General features: G+C 42.1%; 1 protein-coding gene across 2 annotated transcripts in view; it reads right to left on the bottom strand.

Moving 5' to 3' along the window:
- Nucleotides 1-564: 564 nt before the first annotated feature.
- LOC120028261 (NADPH--cytochrome P450 reductase) overlaps nt 565-19824 on the bottom strand; it is a 34073-nt gene continuing 14813 nt past the window's right edge. For both annotated transcript variants that reach the window (XM_038973434.1, XM_038973433.1), the window contains 14 exons: nt 13919-13967; nt 11885-12013; nt 10909-11058; nt 8574-8698; nt 8151-8240; nt 7937-8035; nt 7565-7681; nt 7285-7403; nt 6758-6939; nt 6174-6323; nt 3306-3573; nt 2966-3111; nt 2380-2465; nt 565-2222 (listed from right to left, as the gene is read on the bottom strand). In XM_038973434.1, the coding sequence (XP_038829362.1) occupies nt 2078-2222; nt 2380-2465; nt 2966-3111; nt 3306-3573; nt 6174-6323; nt 6758-6939; nt 7285-7403; nt 7565-7681; nt 7937-8035; nt 8151-8240; nt 8574-8698; nt 10909-11058; nt 11885-12013; nt 13919-13967 (1855 nt within the window). In that variant the 3' untranslated portion in view covers nt 565-2077. The remainder of the gene's footprint in view (nt 2223-2379; nt 2466-2965; nt 3112-3305; nt 3574-6173; nt 6324-6757; nt 6940-7284; nt 7404-7564; nt 7682-7936; nt 8036-8150; nt 8241-8573; nt 8699-10908; nt 11059-11884; nt 12014-13918; nt 13968-19824) is intronic.

Raw genomic sequence — 19824 nt, 5'->3', positions numbered from 1 at the left:
AAGACATGGAAGCCCGAGAGGAAGACAACCAAAGCTTTAGTTTCTAGACTATCATTTTAACAGATTTATGTTGAAAACGTTTTTGGGAGATGCGATGGATCATTGAGGATCATTCAATATTCCCTTTATTTTGTTGTTCAGTGAAATCATCCCATGTGAAGAGTCAACTCATTTAACTCATTTAAAGTTCAATTTGTAAATAAATAAACTAATGGAAGGATTTAATCATTTGCAATTATGTCTACTTATAAGGTAAAAGGTTTATGTTTCTGTCTCCATATATGGTAAATATATCCAATGCAAAAAACAATTACATTTAAATGGTGTTAATATTAATTTGCATATATTCCCATATATTCCTGTTAAATCCCAGTTTCCTGAATATTCCCCAAAATGTGCAACCCTAAAGGTTAAATAAAAAATAAACTACATCTTGCATCCATCAAACATTATTTAATCCCTCCATCCTTACATCTAACAATTGAAAATAACGATGATCAAATTTTCAAAAATTTGATCCGATTAAGAGGATGCATACCTCAGACATGAATAACAAACTCTCAATCTGTTAACAATATTTAATCAATATTTTTTATTAATTTTAAAAGGATATGCTTAGATTCATTCATTCAGTTGACACTTATTGTATTATAAAATGGAATGTGGACAAAAAAGTAACATGAATGTCTTCATAGTATATGGTTTTTCTCCAATATTTTTGAAAAATTGCCTTTAAAGTAATGCATCCAAAAACCCTTCTACATTTAAGTCAGGCACCACATTCAATAAGGCACACACTGAATCTACAAATTGATATGCTTTGCTTGGCTTACGGTGAAGTGAAGAAAGGATATGCCAAATTTCATAGATAAGTGTGATATCATCCAGTAACACTGGATGATATCATCCAGTAACACTAATTAGTGTGCAATAGTACATAGAAAATAAGATAAAAAGTTGACACTCAAAGCCAACAAGCTGTAGAAATCTACATTCTCAGGGTACAGTGCCAGGTTTGCATGATTAAAAAAAACATGTACATTTGAATGCTTGCTACTAAGTGGTGTACGTGTTCAGTTTTTGTTTCATTGTAAAACTGGATAATGCAGAGAATTTAAGTCGAAATATGCATATTATTTACCCATTCCCCTTTGATGCTTACTTGCATCATGTATACAAATACTACAGGGAACCTAAAAATCATTTTCTTTGATATATTTAAAAGGCAGTCTTGTGGAAAATAAAAGCTAATAATTTCTCCTCAAGAGGGCTTGACTACTGAATTGCAAAAGTATACTTTTATCATGCCTTGCTAAGGGTTACTGTGATTGATTAGAAATGTACAGTAACATCATTGCATAAAAGGCTATATCGCTTATCCAAATGCAAAAGGTACTGTAAAAAAACACTAAGCTTCTCTCTCAGTTACTGATTTCGTAGATAAAAAGGTCTCACTTTTTATTTCACAAATCTAAAATATTTATCATGTATTCGGAATACACTTGAGTACCCAGATTAGGTCAACTTCCTAAAGAGGAGACTTGCACTGTGTGAGTTTTGTATTTAAGCCCACCCCCTCACTTTGCACCGTACAATTATGTACAGCTACAGTATATCATTATCAAACGTTCGTTCTCCTGCAAAAGCTACAACGTCAACAAATGTGATACTACACTTGACACTACCAAACTGATGGCCGACTGACATAGAATATCAATAAATCATCAATGGAGGATGACCGACTGTTATTGTGGTGCATTGGTGAGTGCTTGTGTTGCTCCATGGAATAAAAACAACCAGAGATGACGGCAGCGATATCCTTCCCCAGTGGTCACAAATCCTGGTCCCAGTGTGTAGGCTTTTATTCTAGCCTGACACAAACACACCCATCTCAACTAATCAAGGTCATGATAAGGCAATCAATAGAATCCAATGTTTTAGTGCTTGGCGGGAACAAAAGCCGGCACACCCGGTAGCTCTCCAGTACCAGGGTTGGTGACCCATTATAACCGTTACTGACACAAATAACAATGCAAGTCTAAAAACAAACATAGGATGTGGTTGGATCCTAGGCGTTTTAGCTCCAGACGTCCTGCGAGTACCGTCCCTTGGTCATCAGTTTCTTGATGTAGTCGGTGGCCTGAGAGCGTGTCATGCCGCCCAGCTCCTCTGCTATCTCATAGAAAGCTGTCTGCACATCCCTGGCCATGTTCCGTGCATCCCTAAAAAACAGGAGCATTTCTCTATAAGACATTTGTCTTTTAACCCTTGTTTGAGGATTTTTGTGAATTCGGGAGTGCTTTCAAGAAATATGTCAATTCAATTTCAATCAATTTTATCGCCAAGGTGCAAATGTTACTGGCGAGGATCCTTCCTTACCCGCAGATGTATATGTGTGCGTTGTCTGTGTGGATCTGCCGCCACAAGTCCTCCTTGTTGGTCCTCAGAAGATGCTGCACGTACACCTGGCGGGACGGTGAGAGGAAACAGATCTATTACAACATTCTCTTGAGCTTCCAGTCTTCACACAAACAAAAAACGACCTTGCAAGGAAACGTGTTCCTCTTCCTTTATGAGATGAGGCAGCACAAACTCAATCCCTCAGGTATCTTCTGAGGGCTAGCCTAGGACTCTGTGTGGAGTATGTGTTGACCATCCCCACTAACAGTACACCCCCAGTGGTACAGAATCAGACAGATATAGATACCGGTCTATAGTACCAACAACCATGATTGGCAACACTCAAGAACGCTATGGAAATATGATAAGGATTACAATCTTGTCTTGGTGTCTCAACTGCAGTGTGTGTAGGCTCAGATAACAATATGGCTGTATGGTCGTATATGGCCATCTATTTAATAAATATGTCATATTCTAGCTAACAGAAAAGCATTGTTCACCATTTTTAATAATAGTTTTTTAAGGTCCTAGTGCTGAATAACTAGAACTAATAAAACAAGTATACCTTTTGCTCCTGGTCCCGAGAAAAAGCCACGTTGAGCTTTGTGATGACACCCGTCTTCTCAGCCTCCTCCAACTCCTCCTGGTACAGATAGTCCTCTTTCTTGTGCCTGCAGCCACAGTACAAGACCGTCTCCCCCACCTCCTTGCCTACAGGAAAAAGCAGACCAATTGGCTTACTTGTATCCATACAAGACAGTTACGGTGCTTTATTTTAGTCAGTGTGAAACAGAACATGACAACTCATAAAAAAATACTATGCAGCATAACAAAACAATCAGGAAACCAACAAAAACATTTCCATGCGTCTATGGCAAGCTTCTATCATGGTGTCTACCATGTACCTTGCTCTTTGAGCCACCCACGCTCCTGGATGAAGCCCATGAAGGGAGCGATGCCGGTCCCAGGACCGACCATGATGACTGGGTTGCTGGCCTTGAAGGGCAGGCGGAACTGGGACTTGCGGATGTACATGGGGACCGTGGACTTGTGGCCGTTGTCCGCAACCAGTTTGTTCTTCAGCCAGGTGGTGGCCACTCCCTTGGTGAGGCGCCCGGTTTTAGTCGTGTACTCCACTAGCACAGCACAGATGTGGATGCTATTGGGGTGGACCTACAAAGAGAAGGCATCGTTAACCACTTTTTTTTTTTAGATCACACTATTGCAGGTTGACCGACAATGGACGCTTAAAAGGTCCAGTGCAGCTGTAATCTCTTGGTATCAATTAAGTACCTGACTGTGATTGTTTTCAATTAAAATTACACAAAAAAAGAGCTTCTTAGCAAAGAGGAATTTCTCAAGCAATAATTTTGCTAGGACTGTCTGGGAGTGGTATGATTGGGAAGGGGAAACTGAAAATGTTCTGTTATTGGCAGAGAGGTTTGGAACCCTTTCTTATTGGCCTATTAACAAATTTACCGGATGGTGACGTCACCATGGAAAGCACAAACTTGGTCCACCCACACAAACAGCGTGGTGAAGAAGGCGCAGCAGCGCCTCTTCAACCTCAGGAGGCTGAAGAAATTCAGCTTGTCAACAAAAGCACTCACAAACTTTTACAGATGCACAATCGAGAGCATCCTGTCGGGCTGTATCACCGCCTGGTACGGCAACTGCTCCGCCCACAACCGTAAGGCTCTCAAGAGGGTAGTGAGGTCTGCACAACGCATCACCGGGGGCAAACTACCTGCCCTCCAGGACACCTACACCACCCGATGCCACAGGAAGGCCATAAAGATCATCAAGGACAACAACCACCCGAGCCACTGCCTGTTCACCCCGCTATCATCCAGAAGGCGAGGTCAGTACAGGTGCATCAAAGCAGGGACCGATAGACTGAAAAACAGCTTCTATCTCAAGGCCATCAGACTGTTAAACACCCACCACTAATATTGAGTGGCTGCTGCCAACATACTGACTCAACTCCAGCCACTTTTATAATGTAGAAATGTATGAAAAATGTATCACTAGCCACTTTAAACAATGATACTTCATATGTTTACATACCCTACATTACTTATCTCATATGTATATACTGTACTCAATACCATCTACTGCATCTTGCCTATGCCGTTCTGTACCATCACTCATTCATATATTTTTATGTACATATTCTTCATCCCTTTACACTTGTGTGTATAAGGTAGTTGTGAAATTGTTAGGTTAGATTACTCGTTGGTTATTACTGCATTGTCGGAACTAGAAGCACAAGCATTTCGCTACACTCACATTAACATCTGCTAACCATGTGTATGTGACAAATAACATTTGATTTGAAATAACTACTGGTCAAAAGTTTTTGAACACCTACTCATTCAAGGGTTCTTTTTTTGGACTATTTTCAACATTGTAAAATAATAGTGAAGACATCAAAACTATGAATTAACACATATGGAATCATGTAGTAACCAAAAAAGTATATTTTATATGTCAGATTTTTCAAATAGCCATCCTTTGAATTGATGACAGCTTTGCATACTCTTGGCATTCTCTCAATCAGCTTCATGAGGTAGTCACCTGGAATGCATCTCAATTAACAGGTGTTAAAAGTTAATTGGTGGAATTTCTTTCCTTCTTAATGCGTTGAAGCCAATCAGTTGTGTTGTGACAAGGTAGCGGTGGTATACAGAAGATAGCCCTATTTGGTAAAAGCGCTATGATGAAACTGGCTCTCATGAGGACCGCCACAGGAATGGAAAACCCAGAGTTACCTCTGCTGCAGAGGATACGTTTATTAGAGTTACCCAGAAACTCAGAAATTGCAGCCCAAATACATTCAAGTAACAGACACATCTGAACATCAACTGTTCAGAGGAGACTGTGTGAATCAGGCCTTCATGGTTGAATTGCAGCAAAGAAACACTACTAAAGGACACCAATAAGAAGAAGACTTGCATGGGCCAAGAAACACGAGCAATGGCCATTAGACCGGTGGAAATTTGTCCTTTGGTCTGGAGTCCAAATTGGAGGTTTTTTGGTTCCATCCGCCGTGTCTTTCTGAGGCGCAGGTTGGGTGAACGAATGATCTCTGCATGTGTATTTCCCACCATGAAGCATGGAGGTGGTGTTGTGGGGTGGCAGGGTAGCCTAGTGGTTAGAGCGTTGGACTAGTAACCGAAAGGTTGCAAAATCGAATCCCCGAGCTGACAAGGTAAAAATCTGTCTTTCTCTGCCCCTGAACAAGGCACTAGGCCGTCATTGAAAATAAGAATTTGTTCTTAACAGACTTGCCTAGTTAAATAAAGGTAAAATAAAAATGTTAAAATTATGGTGTGGGGGTGTTTTGCTGGTGACACTGTCTGTGATTTATTTAAAATTGGTTACTACATGATTCCATATGTATTGTTTCATAGTTTTGGTGTCTTCACTATTATTCTGCAATGTAGAAAATAGTAAAAATAAAGAAAAACCCTTGAATGAGTAGGCGTTCCAAAAATGTTGACCGGTAGTGTAGTGTATATATAAAACACAGGGAAATCATGTTTTTGACTGCACTGGGCCTATAATAATACGTGGTTGTTTCACATTATCTCAATATAATTTATAGTGGATGACAGCGTCTGCTAAATAACTACTGTAAATGTAACAAGAAAAATACATGTATTGAGGAAGAGTTAGGGTGTGGGGTCATTAGGGGTGATGTACTGGGGTATATTCACTAGAAACCATAGTTTTGCTACAATGCATGGATACACCCCTGTATATATCCTCACCTTGGAGGAGGAGGCAATGGAGTAGTAGCGAGCCTGCAAACGGGGCATGAGCTCACACAGGTGGTCGATGGGAGGCCGCAAGGACGGCAGATCCTCCAGGATGGCGAGGATGTTCCTGTTGTCTTCAAGCACAAAACTCTGGTACAGAGCCTAGTAGAGACCACAACAACACTTAGCTGGGATAACAATGGAGTAGGTAGAAATTGCCCCTAACCACTGATCTGGAGTCAGGCATCTGGGTCTGATACATGAGGGTCAGATATATTTACCATCCTCCTAAATTGGTTAAGGCTAGAGTTAGATCTGTGCTTCAGGGCAACTTTTCACACGTGTTATAGGCTTATCAGGGTTGGGGTCAATTCCATTTCAGTTCAGTCAGAAAGTACATTTGAATTCCAATTCAAATTTTTCTCTATGCTTTTCAAGATTGCTTCCTGAATTGACATCGAATTGACCCCAACCCTGAGGTTTAAGCATACTTTCCCACTACCAATAACCCATCTTGTGTATGTTGAGGTAATCTTGACTACTTTTAGAATAGGAGTAGAGAGCAGATAAGTTAACACAGTGTCACAGCCACACACCTTGCCCTCGGGAGCAGACGAGGCCATCTTGCGCATGTTCTCCTGGTCCTTGGGGTCAGTGGCGTACTGGGCCAGCTCATACAGGACATTGGTGCGAGGCGGGTGGATGATGTCCAGGTAGTGGGTCAGAGCCGTACGGTAGGTGGTGGGGCAAGGGAATGGGTGCTTCTTATTGGACTCCTCTGATAAACGGCATCAGATAGCATCACATTAACATTGGTTATACACTAAGGGACAGTTTCCACAGATTAAGCCCAATCTTGGACTAAAAAGTATTCTCAATGAAGCTTATTTTTAGTCCAGGACTAGACTTAACCTGGGTGAAGGACACCGACCCTAAGATTTAGAGTAATAAAAAGCAGTTGGTGATTTCACAAAACCTTCTCCTTCAAAAAATGTCAATACAGGGAGAGTAACATTTCAAGAGATGTCCAAACAGAATGTGTGTGTTTAAGGATCTTCAAAAGACATTAGAGAGATATTCGGAGGACTCCGAGTCAAGGTGTTGCATCAGGTCAGTGCCGCACCATCAAGGTTGTTGAGAGAGATAACTGAATCAAGGTCCACGCCAAGGATCTGTCCCAGCCTGTTCACGATCGCTGTGTCATTGGTAGGATAGACGGCAACGTGGTCTCCCGACTCATATCTACAAAGACAGAATGACAAAGGGTTTAAGTCATCTTTCCACTATATAAAAAGGCACCATTTCATACAAGAAGTGTAGCCTATTCCTTTTAAGGAAATTCTGTCTGGGAGGTAGATATAGGTTGATAACTATACAAAGAAAGTTACGGCTCTCTTGCTTACCTAATCTTGGAGCCTGTAATGTCCACTTCAAGGTGCATGAGATGCCTGTCGCCTGCTTTGTTGAGCTTGCGGTTAACAGTGACTGGAGCCAGGAATGGATTTTTTGCATCAAAAGGACTGGGGGGGGGAAAGGATCAATATAATTTCATACCAGTGAACTGTACACATCAGTATGCAGAGACAACATGAGGTAAATCATAGAGGTAAACATCGACGGATAACGCAGTGTCGCACTTCAGCGTTCCAACTAGGAAATCCCCTTTAGCTCCACTAGCGGGCAGTAATACTTGTTTAGAGAGACATCTATGGAACACAAAACTCTGTAGCAGATATTGTAATGATAAGTGAAGAGGATGGGGTAGAATAACTCACGGTTTCTGGGTCTCAAAGCTCTTCAGACGGCCCAACTCTCCTGTGTACACCTTGTTCATGTTGATGTCATTGTGCTCCTTGAGCTCGTACTGACGAACGCTAACGTAGAGCGAGAGGGCCTACAGTTAATCTGCAAATCACTCCTTCCATACTCTGTGTGTGTGAATTGAGGGAAAATGAGAATGTGATAATTACAATAAATTGGGATAAGTACCTGGAGTCCTCTCCTGAAGCCTCCACTCCAAAGTGCTCACACATGGCTGGCCAGAACTGCTCCCTCCATGTCACAAAGTCCTCCTCCAGGCTGACAAATGAAAAGGAGCAGAAACACCCTCTTATCAACCTCCATTTCTATCATTTGGCCATCATTTTGATCTCAACATCGGTCACACTTTGATTCGGGAGAGATCCAAGGTTATGTCCCAATTATCTCTCCTTCCTCCCAAAGTGTGCAATCATTCACTTCCATTCACTGATTTGAAAGGACAAGACTGGTATAAGAAATATGCTGTAAACTCCCATTAGTGCATGCCTCCACCAGTCCAATGCCTTTAGATTTGTGGGAAGTAGTAAACAAGTGCACTCTTCAGGCGAAAATAGATATTGGGACGCACCCCTCCAACGCAGCCTCACTCACTTGCCGTCGTCGTCTCCCATGCCCAGGTCGAAGACCCTCTTGGCTCCCAGTTCCTCCAGCCTCTTGTCCACGTACGCCCCCATGGCATTGTAGTGTTCATATGTCTTGTTGCCCAACGCAAACACCTGCAGGGAGAGATGTCAACATCAGTCACTTCTAGTTAAAAAAAATAATGTTTTTTTAAACTAACGTTCAACAAATTCGTATATCGTATACTATAGACACACACAGAGACATGCACACACATTGAACGCAAGCTCCTACACTGTACACTGTGAACGTCTATCATCTTTCATTAAGTGTAATTAATGCTGTCTTTCAAGACTAGAACAGAAAGACACTGGCAGGGAGTAGAAGGAGCCCAAGTGACCATTCAGAGTGCCCGGCCAGATTGCCTCCAGTCAGAAGTGAAATTCTTCATCCCATTGAGGGCAGGAACGTTGGATCAACTCCGACAATGACCAACCAGCCAGGATGGCACGCATGTCAGCTATGGCCGAAGCCAGAACTCAACCATACACATAAAGCCTATTTTTTGGATGTTAGCATAACTCATCTCGGTCTCACACTAAAGTTCATCCATGTGAAATACACATTTGAAAGTGAACGCTTGACTAATGTACAGTTGAAGTCGGAAGTATACGTACACTTAGGTTGGAGTCGTTAAAACTAGTTTTTCAACCACTCCACACATTTCTTGTTAACAAACTATAGTTTTGGCAAGTCGGTTAGGACATCTACTTTGTGCATGACACAAGTAATTTTTCCAACAATTGTTTACAGACAGATTATTTCACTTATAATTCACTGTATCACAATTCGTGGGTCAGAAGTTTACATACACTAAGTTGACTGTGCCTTTAAACAGCTTGGAAAATTCCAGAAAATTATGTCATGGCTTTAGAAACTTCTGATAGGCTATTTGACATAATTTGAGTCAATTGGAGGTGTACCTGTGGATGTATTTCAAAGCCGACCTTCAAAACGCAGTGCCTCTTTGCTTGACATCATGAAAAAATCAAAAGAAGTCAGCCAAGACCTCAGAAAACAAATTGTAGACCTCCACAAGTCTGGTTCATCCTTGGGAGCAATTTCCAAATGCCTGAAGGTACCATGTTCATCTGTACAAACAATAGTACGCAAGTATAAACACCATGGGACCACGCAGCCGTCATACCGCTCAGGAAGGAGACGCATTTTGTCTCCTAGAGATGAACGTACTTTGGTGAGAAAAGTGCAAATCAATCCCAGAACAACAGCAAAGGACCTTGTGAAGATGCTGGAGGAAACAGGTACAAAAGTATCTATATCCACAGTAAAACGAGTCCTATATCGACATAACCTGAAAGGCCACTCAACAAGGAAGAAGCCACTGCTCCAAAACCACCATAAAAAAGCCAGACTACGGTTTGCAACTGCACATGGGGACAAAGATCGTACTTTTTGGAGAAATGTCCTCTGGTCTGATGAAACAGAAATAAAACTGTTTGGCCATAATGACCATTGTTATGTTTGGAGGAAAAAGGGGGAGGCTTGCAAGCCGAAGAACACCATCCCAACCGTGAAGCACGGGGGTGGCAGCATCATGTAGTGGGGGTGCTTTGCTGCAGGAGGGACTGGTGCACTTCACAAAATAGATGGCATCATGAGGACGGAAAATTATGTGTATATATTGAAGCAAGACATCAGTCGGGAAGATAAAGCTTGGTCGCAAATGGGTCTTCCAAATGAACAATGACCCCAAGCATACGTCCAAAGTTGTGGCAAAATGGCTTAAGGACAACAAAGTCAAGGTATTGGAGTGGCCATCACAAGGCCCTGACCTCAATCCTATAGAAAATGTGTGGGCAGAACTGAAAAAGCATGTGTGAGCAAGGAGGCCTACAAACCTGACTCAGTTACACCAGCTCTGTCAGGAGGAATGGGCCAAAATTCACCCAACTTATTGTGGGAAGCTTGTGGAAGGCTACCCGAAATGTTTGATCCAAGTTAAACAATTTAAAGACAATGCTACCAAATACTAATTGAGTGTATGTAAACTTCTGACCCACTGGGAATGTGATGAAAGAAATAAAAGCTGAAATAAATCATTCTCTACTATTATTCTGACATTTCACATTCTTAAAATAAAGTTCTGATCCTAACGGACCTAAAACAGGGAATTTTTACTGGGATTAAATGTCAAGAACTGAGTTTAAATGTATTTGGCTAAGCTGTATGTAAACTTCCGACTTCAACTGTATGGGGCCAACAGGAGTTTTTCTTGGGCAAACTCCTGGCCCTGATTATGAATAACAGGGGGAGAAGAGAGCGAGAGCGAGAAAGAGATAGTCACAGTATAGTTGACTCCATCCAATTTCCCGTCGGTCTCCTGCAGCCAGTCATAGAAGTCCTGGGCGTTGTCTGTGGGGTCTCCCTCACCGTAAGTGGCCATGCAGAAGATGGCCAGGGAGTTGCCAATCTCAGCCAGACGGGACAGCTCAGACTGTGGATTAGAAGATGCCTGGACATTAGATATTTGCCATTACATGTGCTGTATGCCATTCAGGGCACTAACAGCTTTTCAACTTTATGGAACAGGACCTTGGCTCAAGAGACTAATATTTTTAGGAGAGGTACAGTTGAGCCACCTTTGAGCTATGCAGGCATGAATCCTTGTTGGAGCTGCTGGGGTGGCAGTATAGAAGCCTTATTAGACAGGGTTGTCATAAATGGGTTATTAGAATCGTTATTATACTAAGGGTGTTTTCACATTTTTATTTAACTAGGCAAGTCAGTTTAGAACAAGTTCTTATTTACAATAACGGCCTACCGGGGAACAGTGGGTTAACTGCCTTGTTCAGGGGCAGAACAACAGATTGTTACTTTGTCAGCTCGGGGTTTCGATCCAGGAACCTTTCGGTTACTGGCCCAACGCTCTAACCACTAGGCTACATATTCACTGTATGATTCGGATCTTGGAGCTTTTGGTACTCTGATCCATGCTATAAAGCCTGTGTGAAACACGAACAAACCCTGACTGAAGCGAATCCTGGACCTGTGTGAGTAGCGGATCCAAGACCCAGGACCAGAGTACCAGGTATTGTGACGCGGCAGCACGAATCGCATGGTACTTTTTGCCCATTGTAAACAAGCTAGCTTGCTAATGTCACGTAGAATTCAAATCGCACCCAAAATGATTATTTTCAGGTCTTGTGAAAGCAAAATCTATTTAGTAAAATTCTCAAATGATCCAGAAAAATGGAACAAGGATACCGAATTTCATACGTAACCATATAAACACTGATATAGGAATATCGTTATTTAGTTACCATGTCGTATTCCTCGGGGTCGGCAGCCATACCCTTCATGCCGTAGCGCTGGGCGTCTTTGGACAGCCGGTTGGCAAACTCCTCGCCCGTGCCTGTCTGAGAGCCGTAGAATACCACGATGTTCCTACCCTGGAGAGGGAAATAGCAGCAACACTTGGAATGACCACATTTCCTGACCACATGACCTGGCGGCCAGGAAAAAACTCCAGGCCCTAGTTATAACCAAATACCAACCCACCCTGTTGCCATTTAACTTTTTGCTGTCCAATAACGAGGTAAAATATTACATTATACAGGTTAGAGCATTATGGTCTGTGATAGAATAATTAAACACTGAGTATACCAAACAATAGGAACACCTTCCTAATATTGAATTGCATCTCCTTTTGCCCTCAGAACAAGATGTCGAAAGCTCTACTCTACAAGGTGTCGAAAGCGTTTCACAGGGATGCTGGCCCATATTGACTAATGCTTCTCACAGTTGCGTCAAGTTGGCTGGATGTCCTTTGGGTGGTGGACCATTCTTAATACATACAGGAAACTGTTGAGAGTGAAAACCCCAGCGGCATTGCAGTTCTTAACACAAACCGGTGCACCTGGCACCTACAACACTCCATTCAAAGGCACTTAAATCTTTTGTCTTGCCCATTCACCCTCTGAATGGCACACGTACACAATCCATGTCCCAATATAGTACCACAGTATGAGTCATAATACCCATAAAACCTAGCGGTCAAACAGGGAAATGGTTCCAATAGTTTTCCCAGCATAAATCTTCCCCAAAAGGGATTTTAGAAACACTTAAAATAAGGGCTGTGTTTTGTGTAGGATTACTCTGGCGTGACATTTTGATAACCATGTAAATCTCTCTAGGACAATGTGACTATATTTACCCCCCCCCAAAAATGAATCGCTAATTAGCTGCTAATGTGGCTATCATAAAGAACTACAAATGCCATGACATGGACGAGACTGCCAAATCGAGGCAAAGGTAAGAATCTCTAATTAATTGTTAGCTAAATGTAGTAATGAATCAATTGGCTAAATTTCTTTAAATGGACAATTCTGTGAACTGTCTTGTGCAAGTTATACATTGACACAATACCCGTTAGCAAAGGTGTCAGCTAGAGATTACATGCAGGAGCTTGCAGTGACTTGTAGTTTTGTATGATGTCTACTTTGACGCCATTTAGCATTTTATAAATGAGTAAATAGAGCTGAATATATTGCTAAAAGTCACCTTGTCCGAGAGAGACTTACATGGTTATCAAAACGTCACGCCAGGGTAAGCCCACACGAAGCATAGCCTTTATTTTAAGTGTTTCTAAAATCCCCAATGGGAAAAATGAATGGTGGAAAAGCTATTGCTTTTGTAGTTATTATGAAACCTCCACTGTTGGGCTCTATGGTCTCAAAATACTTCTTTAACCTGACTCCTCCCCTTCATCTACTTATTGAAGTGGATTTAACAAGTGACATCAATAAAGGATCACCCGGTCAGTCTGTCATGGAAAGAACAGGTGTTCTTAATGTTTTGTATACTCCGTGTATTTCACCATTTATGGTTCCCATGATAAATCAATAGACAGTGAGCAACAGAGACTAAACTACATGATGTCGTAAAATAGCATAATTGTATTTATTTCACCTTCTGATATCTGGGGACTTTGCAGCCAAATCAACTATATACATTTCTCAAGGTCAGCTAGTACTGCGCAGACAAAATGTTAAAATACTATTTGAAATCTTTCAAATACTTTTAGCATTTGCTCTTTTCTTCCTGCATTGCCAGATGGGCAGGGTTTTCACTTTTTTGACTATTCTATTGGTTCTACTGTACCAGACAAGCTCAATCAAGCCCAGAAAATATTTCAAATGATTTTAAAATAGTATTTGAATCCAAGTCTGGACTGAGGATTCCGGAGGATCCACTCCAATCCGTCCTCTACCTAATAACCATTATGTAAAGCCAGTCTAGTAGCTAGACCATTATCCTTCCCACACCCAAAATACTGAAAAATAGAAAAAACTCACCGTTTTCTTCATCTTTTCAATAAAACTAGTCTCTTGAGTAGAAGGTGCTCTGAAAGAAAAAGGAGACTAATGTTATGCACTTCCAAAGTCTATAAAGAAAACCATGCACTGAACAAGTATTCTTTCACCACTATCTGCTGGGACATAAAACACAGCAAATCAATGATGCTTTTCACAGGCAAGAAAAGCACACATGCCTAGTGCAGGGACCAAATGGTCCCTTTTCACACTAATGGTTTATCATCACACTATGCACAATAATGGGAATGTTACAAGCATGTCATTGGAGGACCTTCAAACTTTCCTATAGCCTCATTGCCAGATCTGTTTGTGTTTTAGCCAACATTGCTTGCTATGACAGTGAACAACACAACAGAGGAGTTGACTAAAAGAACGGCAGGGTATCTTGTTTAAAACCTCTTAAGGATCTCTACAGATCGGTGTCCCACCCGCTGGACGGTTGAGCTAATGTGCGCTAATGCGATTAGCATGAGGTTGTAAGTAACAATAACATTTCCCAGGACATAGACATATCTGATATTGGCAGAAAGCTTAAATTCTTGTTAATCTAACTGCACCTATTACAGTGAAAGAATACCATGCTATTGTTTGAGGAGAGTGCAGTTATGAACTTGAAGTTATTGGCACATTTGGGCAGTCTTGACACAATTTTGAACAGAAATGCAATGGTTCATTGGATCAGTATAAAACTTTGCACATACACTGCTGCCATCTAGTGGCCAAAATCTAAATTGCGCCTGGGCTGGAATAATACATTATGGCCTTTCTCTTGCATTTCAAAGATAATACAAAGAAGAAAAACTTTTTTTTGTACTAACTTTTACCAGATCTAATGTGTTATATTCTCCTACATTAACTTCACATTTCCATAAACTTCAAAGTGTTTCCTTTCAAATGGTATCAAGAATATGCATATCCTTGCTTCAGGTCCTGAGCTACAGGCAGTTAGATTTGGGTATGTCATTTTAGGCTAAATTTCTCACTATGAGAGATTGCCTAGAGATTGAGAAAATACCCTCGGCTAGACCTTTTACTGTAATGTAAACTTGTTAACTTGTCACCTCTCGACCGCTACTTCTGGAGGAAGCACGTCACTGGCCCCACAGTTGTCCCCCTCCAAGCAAGGCAGTGTTAAAAAATTGTCTCGCCGAGTCCAACACTCCTACAATAAACATCGTAATAGCAGAGCACTGTTTTTAAAAACAGCTGAAATGTATAGACATTTTCCTAATATTTGACTGAGTTTTAACCTGAAATTGCAGTAACAGCCTGTTACATTCTGAAATTGTAGGCGTAGCTTTAAAAAATAAATTAAACTGTCAATGGTTCTTGGCTGGCTGCACTGAGCCAAGTAAAACAGCTATTCTCAACTCCCCAGTGAATTATCCACTTTTTTTTGTCGCAATTAGCTTCTACCACATGTAATGATTTGCATTATATTGATACAAATAAAGCCTGGTTTGTTCTAATTTTGTAAGGTAGGCCTACTCTACTTTTATATTTGTATGAGAGGGTAATCATACATTTTTTATAGGCTAAAGTTACTTAATGATGCATGTTAGCTTTAGTAACTGTGCTTTTGTATTGAAGCTCAAATGTAATGAGTGTATAGACGTGAAAACAAACCCTGTCTGCACATGCGTGTGAATTGTTGCATTATTCAAGAGTGCAATATGGTTAACATGAAAAGTTGCTTGCATAGTTGAATAGTTTGTTAAGCATGCTTTACTGGCTAGTGGCTATACTGGGATATTGCAGCTGCAGAGCAAGACCGTTCATTGCCCCCGAACCCTCTCTCGGCACGTAACGTTACATTGCTAATGTACATTTAAAAAGGTTATGTACATATTATGAAAATGTAAATCTCGTCACGGTCCCTCTGCTACCACGTGAATATGCCCCAAGCCTACAGTTGACTGATGTCCTCTATCTCTTAAGTAAACACAGAGTATTGTAAAGGTTAAGCGGGGTAAGGTGATTGGCAAGGCCAATGATGTAACACAGGGTCTAATACAGCGTCCTCCCTGTCCTGGCATTCTTTTAAAAGGATATTTTACTCAAAAAACATGAGTGTTTTGTTAATTAGTCCCCTGTTGATACAGTCCCCCCCAAGAAAGTGAGCATGTCAACAGTTAAGTTTCCAAACAGAGCACTTTCAATAAAAATGGAAAAGTGTGATGGTGTGTTTTTTTTCATCATATGATGCATTTTGCATCACCATCACACTTTCTGCTACGTAAATATCCCTGGCTGTAACATGAGATTCACAGAATTGTGTTTCTCTATTTCTTCATTTCCTTTCCAATTTCCTCAAGTGTTACTGTCAGGCTAGGGTGAGTAACTTTCAGTGAAGTATGACAGGCACGCAAGCTTGCAAAACAACCTTTTAGCTCAAAAGGGTCGCTTTCGGTCTTGAATCTTTCCCATATGTCAATTTTTTTGAAGACTCAAAAAATGTCAATTGACATTTGATGTCAAGGATTAACCTTCAAAGTGTCCATACTGCAACATTTTGACTATATGAGAATGTCCACCATGCATACTTCCTTTTGCATTCACATTTGAGTAAAGATGGTGTGAGGCTGACAACTTGCAAATACATAAAGATGTGCGAGGTATCCCATTTTGTACCATATGACACAGTCTAAAAGGGCAACTGCACTTTAGACTGGCCTCATTTTAGATTTGGTTAATTAAGAAATGCTAGTGGCCATGACTGAACTCAAATGTGAGTTGGTTTCGGGTTTGATGTGGGCGTCCCGTGTGTGTGTGTGTGTGTGTGTGTGTTCGCAGTTGGGAAGATTAAGCTATATTATTTGCTTCAGCCGGCTGAAGCTAACATATGGAATTGTTTTATGATGGTCAAACCAATGATCATTTAGCCATTTGATTTGATTTGATTTTGAGTTTTAGGACCCCTTAAGGTATCAAACAATCATTTTGATACTGCTATTAGCCCATAGAAACGCATTGAATTACAGCTTCAAACATGGATAAACAGATAGTCCTTAAAATCTTTTTGTTGCATTTAACCCCTCATTTTAGGCACAACACTAACTCCATATATACACTGCTCAAACAAATAAAGGGAACACTTAAACAACACAATGTAACTCCAAGTCAATCACACTTCTGTGAAATCAAACTGTCCACTTAGGAAGCAACACTGATTGACAATAAATTTCACATGCGGTTGTGCAAATGGAATAGACAAAAGGTGGAAATTATAGGCAATTAGCAAGACACCCCCAATAAAGGAGTGGTTCTGCAGGTGGTGACCACAGACCACTTCTCAGTTCCTATGCTTCCTGGCTGATGTTTTGGTCACTTTTGAATGCTGGCGGTGCTTTCACTCTAGTGGTAGCATGAGACGGAGTCTACAACCCACACAAGTGGCTCAGGTAGTGCAGCTCATCCAGGATGGCACATCAATGCGAGCTGTGGCAAGAAGGTTTGCTGTGTCTGTCAGCGTAGTGTCCAGAGCATGGAGGCGCTACCAGGAGACAGGCCAGTACATCAGGAGACGTGGAGGAGGCCGTAGGAGGGCAACAACCCAGCAGCAGGATCGCTACCTCCGCTTTTGTGCAAGGAGGAGCAGGTGGAGCACTGCCAGAGCCCTGCAAAATGACCTCCAGCAGGCCACAAATGTGCATATGTCTGCTCAAACGGTCAGAAACAGACTCCATGAGGGTGGTATGAGGGCCCAACGTCCACAGGTGGGGGTTGTGCTTACAGCCCAACACCGTGCAGGACGTTTGGCATTTGCCAGAGAACACCAAGATTGGCAAATTCGCCACTGGCGCCCTGTGCTCTTCACAGATGAAAGCAGGTTCACACTGAGCACGTGACAGACGTGACAGAGTCTGGAGACACCGTGGAGAACGTTCTGCTGCCTGCAACATCCTCCAGCATGACCGGTTTGGCGGTGGGTCAGTCATGGTGTGGGGTGTCATTTCTTTGGTGAGGCCGCACAGCCCTCCATGTGCTCGCCAGAGGTAGCCTGACTGCCATTAGGTACCGAGATGAGATCCTCAGACCCCTTGTGAGACCATATGCTGACACATGCACATTTGTGGCCTGCTGGAGGTCATTTTGCAGGGCTCTGGTAGTGCTCCTCCTTGCACAAAGGCGGAGGTAGCGGTCCTGCTGCTGGGTTGTTGCCCTCCTACGGCCTCCTCCACGTCTCCTGATGTACTGGCCTGTCTCCTGGTAGCGCCTCCATGCTCTGGACACTACGCTGACAGACACAGCAAACCTTTTTGCCACAGCTCGCATTGATGTGCCATCCTGGATGAACTGCACTACCTGAGCCACTTGTGTGGGTTGTAGACTCCGTCTCATGCTACCACTAGAGTGAAAGCACCGCCAGCATTCAAAAGTGACCAAAACATCAGCCAGGAAGCATAGGAACTGAGAAGTGGTCTGTGGTCACCACCTGCAGAACCACTCCTTTATTGCTGGTGTCTTGCTAATTGCCTATAATTTCCACCTTTTGTCTATTCCATTTGCACAACCGCATGTGAAATTTATTGTCAATCAGTGTTGCTTCCTAAGTGGACAGTTTGATTTCACAGAAGTGTGATTGACTTGGAGTTACATTGTGTTGTTTAAGTGTTCCCTTTATTTGTTTGAGCAGTGTATTTAAGACAAAATATTTAATCTACATTTTTAAGGCCTTAAGAGTTAAGGACCCTTCGGAAACCGTTTGTATGATGTTGTTGTTTGTATGTTTTGTATTGTTTCTAAAAGAAAAATAACCTTACAAAATATTGTAATATGTTTCAGGAATGCTAATCGTATCTGTTACTAATTACAGAAAATATTTCAGAAAAAAATCTGACAATGGTGGGTGTCACATCCTATTGTGCTTTTTGAGGTGAAACGACCCTACATGGTGCCGCATCACATGTAGAATGACTTTGTAAAATCACGACTCCCGTCTCAAGTCCATTTGACCAAATTAACAACATTAGGGACCATTCAAGAGCCAGAATGAGGGTGTCAGCCTACTAGCAGTCAGACACGTGGGATCCATGAAATGGGGCCCCACACAGTACATATGAATTGCATTAACTACTAAGAGCAGTGTGAGTTACCTATAGAAATGGGATACACACTTTTGTCCTCAAGCCAGGGCATCCCATAGAAACTTAACACGCCACAGAGTTAAGCTGCTATCAACTGATCTAACCGCAAAATTATTGAATGGAGAAGAATATGTTCACGTCATTGTGTGCCAGGGTGCGATCAGAGGTTCTCAGAAGACATGAAAAAAATTAAAGCTGAACTATGAAAGCACAAGCTGTAGACTTGCCTCACATGCGATGCCTGTGCGTTTCTTTGAAAGAAACTCACCGAAGTCCAGATTTCGGAGTACGAAGTTTCATACTGACCTTTCTGCGGCAGCGCTCCTATCCTCTGGCATGGAAAACACACAGCCCATAGCACTCGGCTCTGTGTCCACCAGCGAAGCCACACCCCTGTCAAACTCCCAGCTAAGAGGTGCTGCCACACATTTCACAACAAGATGGAGCCGAGTAGTGTGTACACCAGCCTGAACCACAGCAGCACTCCGTCCACAACCCAAGCTACAGCCGCCCAACGACACCTAGAACAACCCGCTGTGTCTGAACTCTGGCTGGTCCTCTGCCTCTGGTAGGAGCAGAGGTCTGTTCTCCACCGAGTACTCTACACCACACACTTAATCCTTCTCTCACACACACCAACCACGTCTGGCAAGCACAGAAGAACAGACTTCCCATAAAACCCTGAAGCGTCACACACACACAGAACATTCAAACTTAAAAACCTCAACACATACCTTCCTCATCCCCACCTCTTTCCCTCTCCAATCTGAAGGGTGTTCGCTAGCTACGGCACACAAG

The sequence above is a fragment of the Salvelinus namaycush genome, chromosome 34 (genome assembly GCF_016432855.1).
Source record: "Salvelinus namaycush isolate Seneca chromosome 34, SaNama_1.0, whole genome shotgun sequence".
Classification (NCBI taxonomy): Eukaryota; Metazoa; Chordata; class Actinopteri; order Salmoniformes; family Salmonidae; genus Salvelinus; species Salvelinus namaycush.
This window is presented reverse-complemented; position numbering and strand designations above follow the sequence as displayed.